The 15,157-nt window shown below is 35.1% G+C and overlaps 2 protein-coding genes and 1 long non-coding RNA gene across 4 annotated transcripts; 1 reads left to right on the forward strand and 2 right to left on the reverse strand.

The window, feature by feature from the left end:
• Positions 1-741: 741 nt before the first annotated feature.
• Positions 742-4,240, reverse strand: LOC113320586. Of its 2 annotated transcripts, none has more exons than XR_003346192.1 (6): positions 4,109-4,240; positions 3,717-3,888; positions 3,451-3,521; positions 3,174-3,261; positions 2,999-3,097; positions 742-1,024 (listed from the first exon to the last, which is right to left on the reverse strand). It is a non-coding gene; the product is annotated as an uncharacterized LOC113320586 (long non-coding RNA). The 2 variants fall into 2 exon arrangements; XR_003346191.1 differs by having other exon boundaries at positions 3,605-3,888.
• A 4,271-nt stretch (positions 4,241-8,511) lies between these two features.
• On the reverse strand, positions 8,512-9,603 carry LOC113324301. The gene is made up of 2 exons (XM_026572619.1): positions 9,179-9,603; positions 8,512-9,085 (listed from the first exon to the last, which is right to left on the reverse strand). Exons 1-2 carry the CDS (start codon positions 9,601-9,603, stop codon positions 8,512-8,514), a joined length of 999 nt encoding a protein of 332 aa, XP_026428404.1.
• Positions 9,604-13,089: 3,486 nt separating this feature from the next.
• Positions 13,090-15,036, forward strand: LOC113324302 (zinc finger BED domain-containing protein RICESLEEPER 2-like). The gene is made up of 4 exons (XM_026572621.1): positions 13,090-13,627; positions 13,726-14,714; positions 14,804-14,959; positions 15,016-15,036. Exons 1-4 carry the CDS (start codon positions 13,090-13,092, stop codon positions 15,034-15,036), a joined length of 1,704 nt encoding a protein of 567 aa, XP_026428406.1.
• Positions 15,037-15,157: the final 121 nt, after the last annotated feature.

Consider the following 15,157-nt stretch of genomic DNA (forward strand, 5'->3'; position numbering starts at 1 on the left):
AGGGTAATTTTAGCCGGTTACGGTAAAGGTTTACCTGTTAATGCCGGTTTCGTTCATTCCTATATATATATACATACATGGGTTCTGGAAATTGAAACAAATTTGGAATTTGTTCCGGGTTCCATATTTCGTTCTTTTTTTAAGGGCTATCGTCAGGGAAATCCCAACGTTTGCTTTTTCCAGAACACCGATCCAGACATAGTTTGATTTAACCCAAGTGGAAGGACAACTGAGTTTGTCCGTCAAAATTTAGTAAGTTTCATATTTTTTCTTCTATTTTTACTCCTCCACCACAGTTAGTAACCCAACCTTAGTTAGTAGAAGACATAGTTGTGAACGTTTAAGGAAGAAGAAATCAAGTGACGGTTTCTTATCTCTATTGTGAAGTGAAAACCAAATCATACTCGGAAGACCAAGTCGTAACAAGCTAGTCAGTAGCTAACTTGTTTCAGCTAAGCAGATAAGCTTAAGATATCTGGTCAAGACGTATGAACTAAAGTGTCTTTATATTTTATTTTTTTATCTTGCAGCTGTAATGCAAACATATGGGTTTGAATACTTGAAAGAGAGTTGACAGAGCTCTTGGACTACGTAGCTAGAGTTGGGCAACATGCTATATGGCATATACGGTCATGAAACCAAGCTCGACAGAAGTGATGTCAACGGGAGGCATGTGAACCAGAGAATATAACCGCAACATTAACAGCTTTGGTACTGCATGTGGTGTTCCATGACATAAAATTAGCAATGAAGAAACATATATTATTTTTCACGGTCAAGTAAAATGAATTTTGGGTATATAAAATAAACTGGGAATGTTGTTGTGATGACCGTGGACAGTGACGATATTAGCAAAAGAAAACTTTTCTGATATTAGCAAAAGAAAATTTTCTTTCACCCATACAAGTATTTTGCCTTCGGATGCTAGTGCAACTGGAATTTTAGTAACTCCATTAGTGCATTCGAAGCCAGTCCCATCACCTCTTAACGGATCGACATCGCATTGGAAGCCAGTCCCTTCGTCCTTACAAACAAAACACAAGTTGAAATAAAGATTATGTATTGGTGTTATTATAGTTGAGAGAAGGTGAAAAATGATCGACGGCGAATATGCCGCATGAACCTTTTCACAGTAAGTTTTATATGTCCCATGATGTCTTAATCCTAGGAAAACAAATATAGACCTGCAAGACTGATTGAAAGGCTTATACCCAATTTTGACATCTAGTAGAAAACCAAATGAACTTGTAGTGAATACCAGAGCATGAATCAAATAATCGAAATGTAGTCCATATAAAAATTCTGACCCCTTTCCAGAATATATGTTATTGGATATCAACACAAAAATGATCTTATGATTGTGCTGTGCGTGGACTATATATGACAATTCTGACTACATCGACTGCTAGTAATAAGCTTCGACAAAGAAAAATGAAGGATGTTCACTAATTTAAAACATCAAACCTATATTCAGTTAAAACTATGGAAAGAAAAGAAGAAGAAGAAAAACATTAAGCAATGGGTATCTGAATTCTTTGTCATCATTCTTCTTACTCCTTTATCTCCATTACTACAGACTTCTCTTCGTACTATATTCCCATAAGCCTGAACTGACGCTAACCTATTTTAGATCATCTTTTCCATTCCAATCTATATACACATGTTTTATAAATATACCACAGAGACATAGTTTTCGCTTTCTTTAGTTTTAAAGTAAGTTTGAGTTTCACGCGTTTTCACTTTGAGATCAGTCGACTATTCCACACAAGTGACCATCAAAAAATTACTGTAATCATGTTTACTCACACTAAAAAAATTTCAAAGAGAGTGTCATTTCAATTTTACCAATCATACTTGCCCCCACAAGACTTAATTTTAACAGAAAACCCAAGCCTAATCTAACTGATCGTGGAAGTTAACATGGGTAGATGATTCAGGCGGTTGTATCAAAGACAAATACCATCTGCAATTAATGTCTGCTGGTCTAATTCATAAACATGTAACAACAGGCCAACAACCTAACATTTCGAATTAGCTTGCTCAAACTGATTATGTCACCCTCTTTTTAAAAATTTTCATTGAGTAATTTGTGTATTGGTTGGCAACAATCTCAGATGGTAGTTTTACTACTGAAGCATGGGGGAGGCCGGAGGCATGAATTATTCTACAAACCCATCTAACACGAGTGGTGCTTAACTTAGGTTCAAGAAGTGGGACTATCGGAGAAATTGCATTTGGTGGTAACACTATTGTTGCAAATTGGGGTTCCTATCGTATAAAATTAATTGGGTGTCCTACAAAGGCAGTCATACAAAACAAATTGGGTATGTTGCTCTATGGTCGTATAAATTAAAATGGTTACCTGGCTTAGACGATTGTATAAATTAAATTGGTCGGCCGAGTCACACGTAATTTGGTTTAGTCTGACTGTTTAAATTCTAGTAGAACTATTTTAATCCAACCCGAACAAACATTAATGCCCAGTGCATTCTAACCTGACTTCTCCAATTCTGTAAAGTTTATCCCTTTAAAGTATGAGAGTAACAATACTTATTTTCCTCACAGATCATCACAAAGGCCTTCAAACTTGCATCTAATAAGCTAAACCAACTAACCAAGTCACTAATCTTTCATCTTTCTAGTTTGAGTTGGACAATCTTATTCTTGCTTCTACAAACAAAAATAACATGCTGATAAACACAAATTATATTATTTTCAAAGGATCGTATAAAATAAATTAGGTACCACACTAACACGGTCGTATAAAGTAATTTGGGTATACGATGTTCCATGGTTGCTTAAATCAAATTAGATACAGGTAGATTACAGGAAAATCTAAGCCAAATCACCCAATAAAATTAACTTATACTACACAAGGGAGTACAGCTAGACATTAATAATAAAGTGAACGCGTGATGAGGGGTAAGAGATAATATAAACCTTGGGTAATTACGATAACAGGACTTAAATAGAAGGAATGATGATTATGTGTACCAACCTTTTCATCAATCCACATTAGTGAACTGAGCTGATTGCTTAGAATGCGTACAACAACATCTAACAGATTCAACCCATCGGCTGCATCGAGGTCCCCTCCCTAATTGAAGAGAATGTGAGTATCTTGTACTTAAACAGCTCCTAAGAAGGTTTCATATGAGCAATTTTTTCCTTACCTGACTAGCATTCAAGGTATGAATAATTGATATTGTATGTTCTGTCATTTGCTCCATTTCCCTATCAACATATTCAGTCTGCTCGTACCTGAAATTGCAACATTGGTTAGAAGCCAGATGTAACATGTATGCAACGAAAAAAAAGTTGGTACAAGTGAATCAAAGTGAAATTCCAGTACCCATTCCTTCCATTTTTGCCGAAGTTTGTGTAAAAATCCAAGGGCCTAACAAGCAAATTAATCCAAGCTCAATTACAAGGAAATAAAAGAACCCCTACCTTCAAACAAAATGTAACACAATCCATTGAGAATCAAAGCACCAACTTTTGTAAGAACAAGTGAGGATTTTCTGGAAAGTTAAATCAACCCCAGCCAAAATCAGTTACCATTATAATTGGTAAATTAAGGAAAGAAAATGGAAGAAAACCTTACCTTTTGCTTTAAAACTCCAAGAGTGGATTATGGAGAGTTTCAATCCTAGGAGTTAAATAGTGAGAACTGAGAAAATCTATGTGTTTTGAAGTATGAATATTAACCCTCTCACCGTTTTTGGATTGTACATGAACCAAGGACTAGTAATACTGCAACACACCGTTTCGAAGTAATTCTTTAGAGAAATTTGAAGCAGGATGAATAACACTGTGACGCAATTGAGCACTTGAAGATGTCGATGATGACAATCCCAAAGTTGTGGTCATTAATCACAGATTGCCCAACTGAAAATCAAAGAAATTCAGAATCAGTACATTTTGAAAAATTGGGGAACAAAAATAAATCAAATCAAATCAAATCAAGAACTTAACTGAAAATTGGCATGCAAAGAATAACAAATTAATAGGGGGAAATTGATGAATGGAACTCTGTAGTCTGTGCTAAGCACACACACAATTAATATCAACCTAATCACATGATGCAAGTAGAATGTTATTAGGTTACCTGGATTCAAATTCCCACTCGCTCGAAATTCTCTGCTACGGTTTTTACCCAACGAAGAAGAGGAAGAAAAATCAGGGAGGATACAAGTGAGAGAACTTTAGTCTTCTTATTGATAAAAGTGATGACCTTCACAGGATTATTACAAACCCTTTAATACTAATCATACAGTCAAAGTAAATAGTTCACCTCACACACTCTTTACACACAAACACAAATACTTGTGACACACAAACAACTCGCACAAGTATAATATCTAATACACCCCCTTCAATCTGATACTAGCAGCCAAAATAACAGATTAAAAAACACAAAGTAACATCTAGTGAATAGGAAAACTATTCTTCAACTGGAAAAAGACACACTGAAGAATTTAATGATGAGGTAACAAAAGAAACATCTAACAGCTGGCTAAGTAATCTGGAGAATGTTGGATAGCATAAACCCTTCGTGAATAAGTCTGCAATTTGATTTTCAGAAGCAATATGCTGCAACACCAAGAAGCATTCATCCACCAACTCTCTTACTGTATAATATTGAATCTCTATATGTTTTGTCCTGGCATGAAAAACAGGATTAGTAGCCAAAGCCAAAGCACTAGTATTGTCACAGAGAAGTAAAGCTGGAGAATCAAGTTTAATATGTAGATCAGCAAGAATATATGAAATCCATTTTAATTCAGCAGAAGCAACAGATAAACACTTGTATTCAGCTTCTGCAGATGACTTTGATACTGTGGGATGCTTCTTAGAAGACCATGACACAAGATTATAACCCAAAAACACAGCAAAACCTGAGGTGGATCTTCTAGTATCTGGACAACCAGCCCAGTCAGAGTCTGTAAAAGCCTTCAAAGTATACATACTATCTTTAGTTAAAGTAATTCCCAGACCTATAGTGCCTTTTAAATACCTCAGAATTCTTTTGACTAGCTGAAGATGTAAATCTGATGGAGAATGCATAAATTGTGACACATAATTAACAGCAAAACATATGTCAAGCCTTGTTACAGTAAGATATTGTAATCCACTCACTATTGTTTTATAGTCAGTTACATTATCAAGTTTAACTCCATCATGAATAGACAACCTTGCTCCCTTGACAACTGGAGTATCACAGGGCTTAGAATCCAACAACTTTGCCTTGTCTAATAACTCTAAAGTATACTTCTTTTGAGTGAGAGTTATTGAAGTAGGAGTTCTAACAGCTTCTAACCCAAGAAAAAATCCTAACTCTCCCAATTCTTTCATAGCAAACTCTTTCTTTAAAGAGACAATAAGATCATTCATCAAAACGGAAGAGCTTCCTGTGAGTAAAATATCATCTACATATAAAAGTAACACCAACATACCATCTTTAGAAGTACACACAAACATAGAATTATCTGAGACTGATTTCTTGAAACCATAAGAAATTAAGAATGTGCTAAACCTATGAAACCAAGCTCTTGGTGCTTGCTTTAACCCATACAAACTCCTTTTCAGTTTACATACATAATTTGAAGGATAATCTGGATTTATAAACCCCTGAGGCTGTGACATGTAAACATCTTCATCTAAGAATCCATGAAGGAAAGTATTACTAACATCTAATTGTCTAATCTGTCAATTGTATGTAATTGCCATGCATAACACAACTCTAACAGTGGTACATTTAACAACAGGGCTAAAAGTTTCATTAAAATCTAATCCATCTTGTTGATCATAACCCTTTACAACTAATCTAGACTTCAGTCTGTCAATAGTACCATAAGCTTTCTGTTTGACCTTATAGACCCATTTAGAACCTAAAATGTTCATGTGTGGCTCAGGTGCCACATAATCCCATGTTTCATTATCTCTCAAAGCAGTATACTCCTCTTTCATGGATACTTTCCAGTCAGGAATCTTAAAAGTTGTCTTAAAAGTCTTTGGTTCAACAGTGGTTAATAAAGATGTATAAGAGGAAGACATTGGATGTTTAATAGACATATGAGAAACAAAATCAGGAAATTTCTTAGATTTATCAATGCCCTTATGAGACCTAGTAACAATACTACTAGTAGGAGCAGAGGAATCTGATGAAGGAAGAATAGATGGTAATCCAGAATTATGCAAAACAGAGTCAGGCACCGAAGTTTGAAAATAAAACTGATGTTCATCAAAAACCACATGTCTAGATATATAAGATTTCTTTGAAAGAGGATTATAACATTTGTATCCTTTATGAAGAATACTATAACCAAGAAAAACACACTTCACAGACTTTGGAGATAGCTTAACTGCTCTTGAATGAGCAAGATGAGGATAGCACACAGTGCCAAAAATTTTAAGAAAATAATAGTCTGGACTTTCACCAAGAAGAACCTCAAAGGGAGACTTGAAATCTAGAACCTTGGTTGGTGTTCTATTATCAAATAAGTAGCAGTAAGAAAAGCATCATACCACATTTCTTTTGGACAAGAAGAGTTAAACAAAAGAGAATTACCCATCTCAGTAATGTGCCTATGCTTTCTTTCAACAATGCCATTTTGTTCAGGGGTTTGAGAACAAGAAATCCTTACAAGAATACCACTTGACTCTAGCAAACCTTTAAAAGGACCTTTAACAAGCTCAGTTGCACCATCAACTTGAAAATTAATAATTTAGAAGAAAATTGATGTTATGTATGGGTTTTAAAATGAGAAAAACACTTAATTGCATCAGATTTCAATTCCATTGGATAAATCCAATGAAATCGACTAAAATCATCCACAAACAGAATATAGTACCTATAACCATGTAAATAAGGTACTGTTGGACCCCATACATCACAGTGAATTAAAGAAAGTGGTTTATCAGCATGAGAAGAGGAAAGTTGAAAAGGAAATTTTTTACTTTTTGCCAACTGACATGGATGACACAAAGTTACAGAATGAGGTGAAGTTAAAAAAATCTGTTTATTGGATTGTAACTTTTAAACAATAAAATTTGAAGGATGTCCTAACCTTTCATGCCAGACTTTAGATGATGCAGACAAGATACAAGAAAAAGCACATGGAGCAGTAGAAAAAGACGATTTATAATGAATGGGATACAAGTTATTAACCATTGAACCATGAGACAACAAAACATATGAAGACAAATCTCTAATTTCATAACCAGTAGGATATATCTTGAAATAACATGAATTATCCTTAGTAAATTTAGCAACAGAAATCAAATTATGCTTCATATTAGGTACTAGAAGAAAGAATCTGCTATGGTCTTGATATTTTGCAAATACACAAGTACTGTCATATTTCCTTTCTTGACATTATGTAACTGATTTCTTAGCATATTCTTTCTAGCCATGAACTGACTCTTAAAAGTTACTTCAAGAAATTCCCAAATTTCTCTTGCAGTGGAAAGCCCCAATACATCACCAAACACAGAATCAGTAAACGTGGCCTTCATACAACTAGTTACAAAACAATTAATTTTCCTCCACAAAACCCATTGTGAATTCAATGTTAAAACTCCATCAATTTCAATCTGTTTCAATGGTTGTTCAATCTCACCATTAACATAGCCATATAAATCAGTAGAAACAAGAATTGATTCCATTTGATCTCGCCACAACAAAAAATTACCTGGCCCTAATTGTGTTGAAACAAAATTGGAAATATTGGTAAAGGGAAACGTAAATCCAGAAGAATCATTACCCATTTGAGCAGCGGAATTTGCTTGAGAACCCATATTTTTTCTTCTCCTGTAAACGATTGTTGTAGATGACATGAACTCAAAGCACCAAGAAATTGTTGTAAAAGAATCAGATCTTGAATTTAATCTTAAGAAAGATTAATAAAGAATCTTATAAAGGATGTTAAATCCTGAAAAAGTATTGTAAAAGATGTGTGATTTTAATGTCTCTGCTTAAAAACGTTGTGTGTGACAAATTATTGCAGAATTGATAAGAATGGCTCAGGATCGAAGGAGTGATACCATGAGAGAACTTTAGTTTTCTTATTGATAAAAGAGATAACCTTCACAGGATTATTACAAAGCCTTTAATACTAATCATACAATCAAAGTCAATAGTTGACCTCACACATTCTTTACACACAAACACAAATACTTGTGACACGCAAACAACTCACACAAGTATAATATCTAATAACAAGAGAGAACTAAGAATTAAAAATGATGGGGTTCAGATTAACGAGTATAGCTTTGGTTAAGTTAAAGGACTACAAAGTCTTTTCCATACAATTCATTTCCAACCAGAGTTGACCGATTTGACTATTTCCGTCAAACTGGGTTAACTGATACTTGGTACGTGTATAAGGTTTGAATGAAACCTTTGGATTTATATGAAGATAGTCCCTTTTTTTAATGACGTTAATAGCCTTGTTACCCAATTTTATTTTATTTTTGCTAAGAAAAATACTACAATTAAAAACCAAGGAATTACAGATGTTCAGTGAGAAAGTAAGGGATATACCCAAACCATTCACCATTGACTCTATTTTTCCTACCATGTTTGGCTGCGATATCATCCAAATAAGTAAAACTTCTATTCAAGAATTCAAATTTACTAAACATAAAAGATTCTAAAACTGACTTACAGTCATTCAAGATTGATATATTATACCAGCACAACTGGTTATTATTGGATTTCAAACAATCTATAACTACTTTAGCATCACTGATGAAACATGCATTTTCCTTTCCTTTCTCTCGAGTCCAAATTGCAGCTTCCGGGAGAGCAAGGCTTTCTGCTTCTTCCGCATTCCTAGCTATCCCAAAGATGATTTTGCATCCGAGGAAATTTCCTGCATTGTCATTCATGACCAGACCAATACCAGACAAGTTAGAATTAGAGTCATGAGAAGCATCACAATATACAATGACACAATCATCAGGGAGATCAATAGTAGTCGCGTTATAATCCACACCCACTGGATTAGTAGGTGGGATACCAATTTGAGAAACGTCACATTTTAATAATTGTTCTGTTTCATTAATCATTTTGAGAGCCAACCTAGCAGTAGAATAATGATTTAGAGACTTATTATGAAATACGAAAAAAACATTTGTCTCTCCAGATGATCCAAGCAATAGTGAAAACATCTACAGCCTTTTCTTTGAGATTAGCGTAGCCAACCACTTTGAAACCCAGTCAGAAATGGAGATGCTCATGTTACTATCCTGAATCAAAAGATCCCTGTAAGGGGTAAGTGACCACACCGCTTTTGCAAAAGGGAAATGAAGAATGATATGCTCAGCAGTCTCATTAGCAGAAGCATTACACATTCTACAGGTTATATCACGACCAACACTGAACTTATAAACATTACTCTTAGTGGGCAGAATTTTTTCATGACATTTCCAAATGAATAATTGTACCTTTGGAAGGACCCTTAGTTTCCAAAGAGATTTATAAGTTGGGTTGATACTACTAGGGTTATGCATATGTGCAAACTGACCAGAAATGAGTTTATATGCAGATTTCACAGTAAATTGACCATTTTTTTGTGAAGGGCCAAATGAGTCTGTCATTTCCTATAATGGGAATTCTAGTATTTAGAATCAACTGAGCATTATGAGGAGTAAAATATGCATTCACTAAATCAGTTTTCCAGCTTTTCGAATCCGGATCACTGAAATCAGACACATGATAATTAGGATTAGGAGCATACAATGTTATTGGTTGAACTGAATTCGGGATCCAGTTATCCTTAAAAGCAAAAATATGTTGGCCATTTCTTACTTCCCAAAAAGAATTTTGGAAAATGAAGTCTAAGACAGAGCAAATGCTCTTCCAAACCCAAGAAGAATCCTTTTTTTTATTGCAATGAAAAACATGACAGTTTTTAAAATATTTGCATTCGAGGATAATGACCCACAACTCCATATGATTGTGAATCAGATTCCATGTAGTTTTGCTCAACAGGGATAAGTTGACGTGTTTAAGTTTTTTGAAGCCTAAACCTCCCTGAAGTTTATGAGAGCAGATTTTACTCCACTTTTTAAGATAGATACCACCAGGACACGATTTTCCCCACCAAAAGTCCCTCTAGGATCTCTCCATATGATTAATGATGTTGCCTGGAATGGTAAAAGTGTTCATGTGATAAATGGGGGAAGCTTTTAACACATGTTGAACCAAGACAGATCTACCAGCTTGATTTATATGTTTACCTTTCCACTTAGCCACCCTTTTATCAAACTGATCATTCAAATGGTTAAATGAATCAGTTTTAGATCTAGAGATGAAGAGGGGAATGCCTAAATATTTTTCATTTAGAGCAATCTTCTTGACATTTAAATATATAATAAGGGAAATGGCATGCTCAGGGTGAACATTTTTACTAAAGAATCAACTTGATTTTTGAAAATTAATGACTTGACCCGAACAAAGACTAAAATTCTTAATCATGTTCATGAGAACGTCGGCTTCTTTGTGAGAAGCTTTAGCAAAAATAAGGCAGTCATCTTATGTATAATAGAAGTTATGAAACTTTAAAAAATCTCAAATATTTTTATGTAATAATCTTTTCGCCAGACAACTTAGCTGAATTTTTACAAGTTCTTCTAATCTGCCATGTCTCAATTTCAACCAGTATCATTTCCTTTCACTTTGAATTTCAACCGACATGATCTTCCCTTCATCCCAACGATTTGCTCCTCATTGCCCCGCTTTAAATTTCAACCAGCCTCCATCTCGTACCACTTTGTTGTAAGCTATTTATTGACTATAACTTCGAATTTTGAACCAAAAAGAACCAACATAATGAAATTAAAAGAACAAAGCATCAAAAGAAAACATCTAAATTAGTTGATTTGATAATGACGATAATCAAAAAGGAGAATCTATTTTTTTTGATTTGTTACCCCTTAATGTGCGGATCCAGAAATATATATGGAGGGGTGCTAAAATGAAATTCTATAAACATATTTGTCTTGGTGGACTGAATACTAACAATTGGGTGGGCTAAATATAGAAAGTGGGATAAATTTTAGGGGTTTTCATATGGTTTTGTATAATTTTGGGGGCTAGAGCCATGATCAGTCAGCCCTTGGCTCCGCTCTTATTCCCACTGCAGCACTGCACTATATTATCATACCACATTTACATATCAACTCTTGTTGTGAGGTATTTTTTTTCTTTTTGAAAATGAGAGGGGTTAAGGGAACCCAAACCAACAAGGAAAAAAAGAAAGAAAAAAAACTACAACTGCAAAATACTCGAAAAAATAAACTCACTCAGTCCCATCAAAACTAGCCGACATGGCTTTAGCTTCAAAAAAGTAAATTTTATCAGATGCATACTCCATAACAATTTTCATCGGGTCTGCATCAAATGAGTTAGGGTCTAGAACAACGTAATGACCATAACGAGTGGAGTTGTTCAATGAATCGGTTGCTCTATTGATTTCTCTGTAGGTGTGAGAAATAGAAGAGAAATCAGATTGTAAACTATCTTCCTTGCTGTCATGGAGTGTACACTTTTTTTTCTGAATATTGAGCAATGACATCAGAGTTGGGTTTGGAGGTAAAAGAGATCAGAAGCGGTCGGCGAAACTACAACCAGGCTTTCCCTGGATGGAGCTACCCCAAAAGCACAATAAATTATTTTTTTTATTGCCTAATTTCAATTGGGCCTTAAAACCAAAAACAGTCAATCCCGGGATATAGAATACTTATGTTTCCGCCCTTGGAAAAGATGCAAAAAAAAAAAAAAAAAAAAAAAACGGAAGTAAAAGAAAGAGCCTCAGTATCATCCAAAACAGAAACACACAAAAAAAAAAGGAAAAAAAAATCAATAAGCACTACTAACTATTCCTGGCAACATCAAATTAGAGCTGTCAATTAGTAACCCGGCCCGCGGGTTGACCCTAGCCCGGCTTGTTTCAACCCGGCTTGGCTGGGCTTGTTTCCTAAACGGGCCGGGTTAGGTCTGTTATATCTGAACCTAATAGAGAACAAGCCGGGCTAGGTCTAACCCGCGGGTTACCAGCCAACCCGTTAAATTATGTTAGTAACCTGTTATCGGAGGTTTCGGTAGAATTTCACCTGCTACCCAGGTAACCGGGAACGAATCTCATTCTTATCTTAGTTTTCCAAAGAAAGAGAAATCAGAAAACTTCTCTTAAGTTTTAGATCTGGACTGGAGGGTGGAGGCAGAGCAGAGCAGAGCTGCAGAGGTATTCGGTATTCCGTATTCGAGTTCGTGAGTTCGTCTCTTTTTCTAATTTAAAACTAAATAGGGTTGTTTACTGTTCGTGAGTTCGTCTCAGAATCAAAAAGCATGTTTTGATCTTTAAGTTTACTGTTTAACTATAATGATTTTTTTTTTAATTTTCTAACTATCTGTTATTCACTTATTCTGTTTGATTTTCAGGGGTTAGGGTTAGGGCTTTACTCGTAATCAACTAACCAAGTTTTATCCTTTAGGTTGTTTTTTCACTTCTAAGTTATAGATGATTTTAGAAGAATAGGAAAAATTGGTTTTTTCACTACCGTTGAAGAAGAATAGGAAAAATTGGCCGATGATTTTACTTCTACTTTCCTAATCTAGGTGAGTAGTTCTAAGTTTTTAAATTTTAATGCATAATTTGTATTAAGTACTGTTAGGTGTTTGTGGAAATGATTCTTAGAACCCCAATCCCCTTTTCACGAATTTGTGTCATTTATTGTTAACTCATGTCTCTTAATGTCAATCTATCTCTTAATGTCGATCTATAATAAATTAATAATGCATAGCTTGCTTACGTTATGCTTGTGAATATTTATTTGAATTACAAAGGTTTACTGATTCTGAAAATGGAAATGAACTCCATATGCAGCATGTCAGAATCAGAAAGCACATGTTTTATTTTGGCTTACATGAAAGTGTAAAAAAGCATACTTTTGTTGGCTTTGCCTTTGCCAGTTTGGGATGTGTACTTGTTGGGATTTTAATTATTGACAGCTCTAGTCCCCTGTGATGTAGCTCAAGGCTTACTAATTTTGATTTTTGAATTCTTTATGTAGCTTCCTAAAATGTCAGTTGAAGAAGACCATGACGATGTCATGAGTGAAGAGGATATCACAGTAGTAGAGTCGATGACAAGTCAAGAGCATGCTTCAAAGAAAAGGAAATTTACATCAAAAGTATGGAATGATTTTCATTGGTCACGAGACAAAGATGGTAAAGAAAAGGCTACGTGCAAGCATTGTAGGAAGGAATATGCTTATGACAGTCAGAAAGGAGGAACATCAACTATGTCAAGGCATTTAAAGAAGTGCCCTAGACTGAAGATGCAAGATGTGGGGCAACTTTTGTTATCTACAAATAATGGAGAACTGGCTACTCGTGCACGCAAAATAGATCAATCAAAGTTTCGGGATTTAGTTGCAAGACTAATTATTGGTAAAAATCTCCCCTTTAATTGTGTAGAATGGACTGAATTTAGGGAGTTATGTAGTTATCTGAATGTCGATGTTGAAACCATATCAAGGAATACTACAAGGTCTGATATTCTTAAAATGCATAAGTTCCAAAAAGAAGTTATTCGCAAGAAATTACAATGTGCTCCAGGTAAAATGTGTCTAACATCAGACATGTGGACCTCCGTCAACACCACTGGATACATAAGTTTAACAGTACACTTTGTTGATCAAGATTGGGTATTGCAGAAGTTTCTTTTAAATTTTTCTCACTGCCACCACCCCATACTGGTCAAGCACTTTCAGATAAGTTATTTCTGATGTTAAATGATTGGGGAATTGAAGGAAAAGTAACCAGCATCACTTTGGATAACGCTGCATCAAATACTTCATGTGTTAAGATAATGAAGAGTCGATTCATTGCAAGGAATGTTATGTCGGATACTGGGAAAAGAAACTTTCATATAAGGTGTTGTGCTCACATAATAAATCTTATTGTAAGAGATGGACTGACAGAGATTGATCCAGCAGTAATCAAGATAAGGTTAGCAGTGAAGTACCTTAAAGGTTCACAAAGAAGAAAACAAAATTTCTTGGATACTGTCAGCGATTTAGGAATGTCAGTAAAGATGGGTGTTCGACAAGATGTTAAGACAAGATGGAATTCTACTTATCTGTTGCAAAGTTGTATTTCGTATGAAAAAGTCTTCACTCATTTGAGGTTGGTGGACCCTGACTATGCAGAGTCTCCTAATGGGGAAGAATGGGAGCAAATCAAAGTGGTCACGAAGTTTCTCAAGGTCTTTTATGACCTCACGACTCTATTCTCTGGAAACAAGTATCCTACTTCTAATTTTTATTTTGATGGGGTTTGTCAGATTAAAGTATTATTAGATCAAGAGACAACTAATGACATTGAGTTCATCAGAAACATGGCGAAGAAAATGCAAGAAAAATTTGCCAAGTATTGGAAAAAATTGAGTCCAATATTGGCAATGGCAGTCGTTTTAGACCCTCGATTGAAGTTTGAATTTGTAGAGTTTACTTTAGAAAAGGTGTATCCTGTTGAGCGTGAAATGAAGAAGGAAGTTGATATTATTAGAAAAAGGATGGCGGCACTCTATAAAGAGTATCATACGGCGTCAACTTTAAGAGGTTCGACAACAACCAATGAAACTCAGAATTCGGGTACTGTAAATGGTGGGAATTCTGGACTCAATGGAAGTGCTTTTATGCAGGTGATATTTCTTTAAGTTTTAACTGCTTGAACATTTCTATAACTGTCCATATAGAACTGGTAGTTAATTGTTGAAGTTTTTTGATGCAGGAATTTGCCGCGGCAAAAAAAAATGGTGGTCAACAATCTGACAAATCAGAACTAGAACAATATCTAAGCGAGTCATCAGGATCAATGCCAACTGATTTTGACATCTTGAAGTATTGGAGAAGCCAAGAACTACGATACCCTAATCTTACAAGAATGGCAACTGATATTTTATCAATTCCTATTTCAACCGTTGCTTCGGAATCTGCATTTAGCCTTGGGGGAAGGGTACTTGATAGATATCGCAGCTCCTTATCACCTGAAAGTGCCGAGGCATTGATAACAACTCGTGATTGGATATATGGAATCGGTAAGAGGCTAAGTGTCTTGAATCTTGATTGAGTAATATTTAAAATT

Source organism: Papaver somniferum, chromosome 11 (genome assembly GCF_003573695.1).
Source record: "Papaver somniferum cultivar HN1 chromosome 11, ASM357369v1, whole genome shotgun sequence".
Lineage (NCBI taxonomy): Eukaryota > Viridiplantae > Streptophyta > Magnoliopsida > Ranunculales > Papaveraceae > Papaver > Papaver somniferum.

Bases quoted from the DNA above. Each gene is read 5' to 3' on its own strand.
- LOC113324301 (XM_026572619.1), bottom strand. From the start codon at position 9,603: ATGACAGACTCATTTGGCCCTTCACAAAAAAATGGTCAATTTACTGTG. The intron at 9,086-9,178 runs GTAGATGTTTTC...TTCTACTGCTAG, and splicing joins CTAATCTCAAAGAAAAGGCT to GTTGGCTCTCAAAATGATTA.
- LOC113324302 (XM_026572621.1), top strand. From the start codon at position 13,090: ATGTCAGTTGAAGAAGACCATGACGATGTCATGAGTGAAGAGGATATC. The intron at 14,715-14,803 runs GTGATATTTCTT...TTTTTGATGCAG, and splicing joins ATGGAAGTGCTTTTATGCAG to GAATTTGCCGCGGCAAAAAA. The intron at 14,960-15,015 runs GCAACTGATATT...ATCTGCATTTAG, and splicing joins ACCCTAATCTTACAAGAATG to CCTTGGGGGAAGGGTACTTG.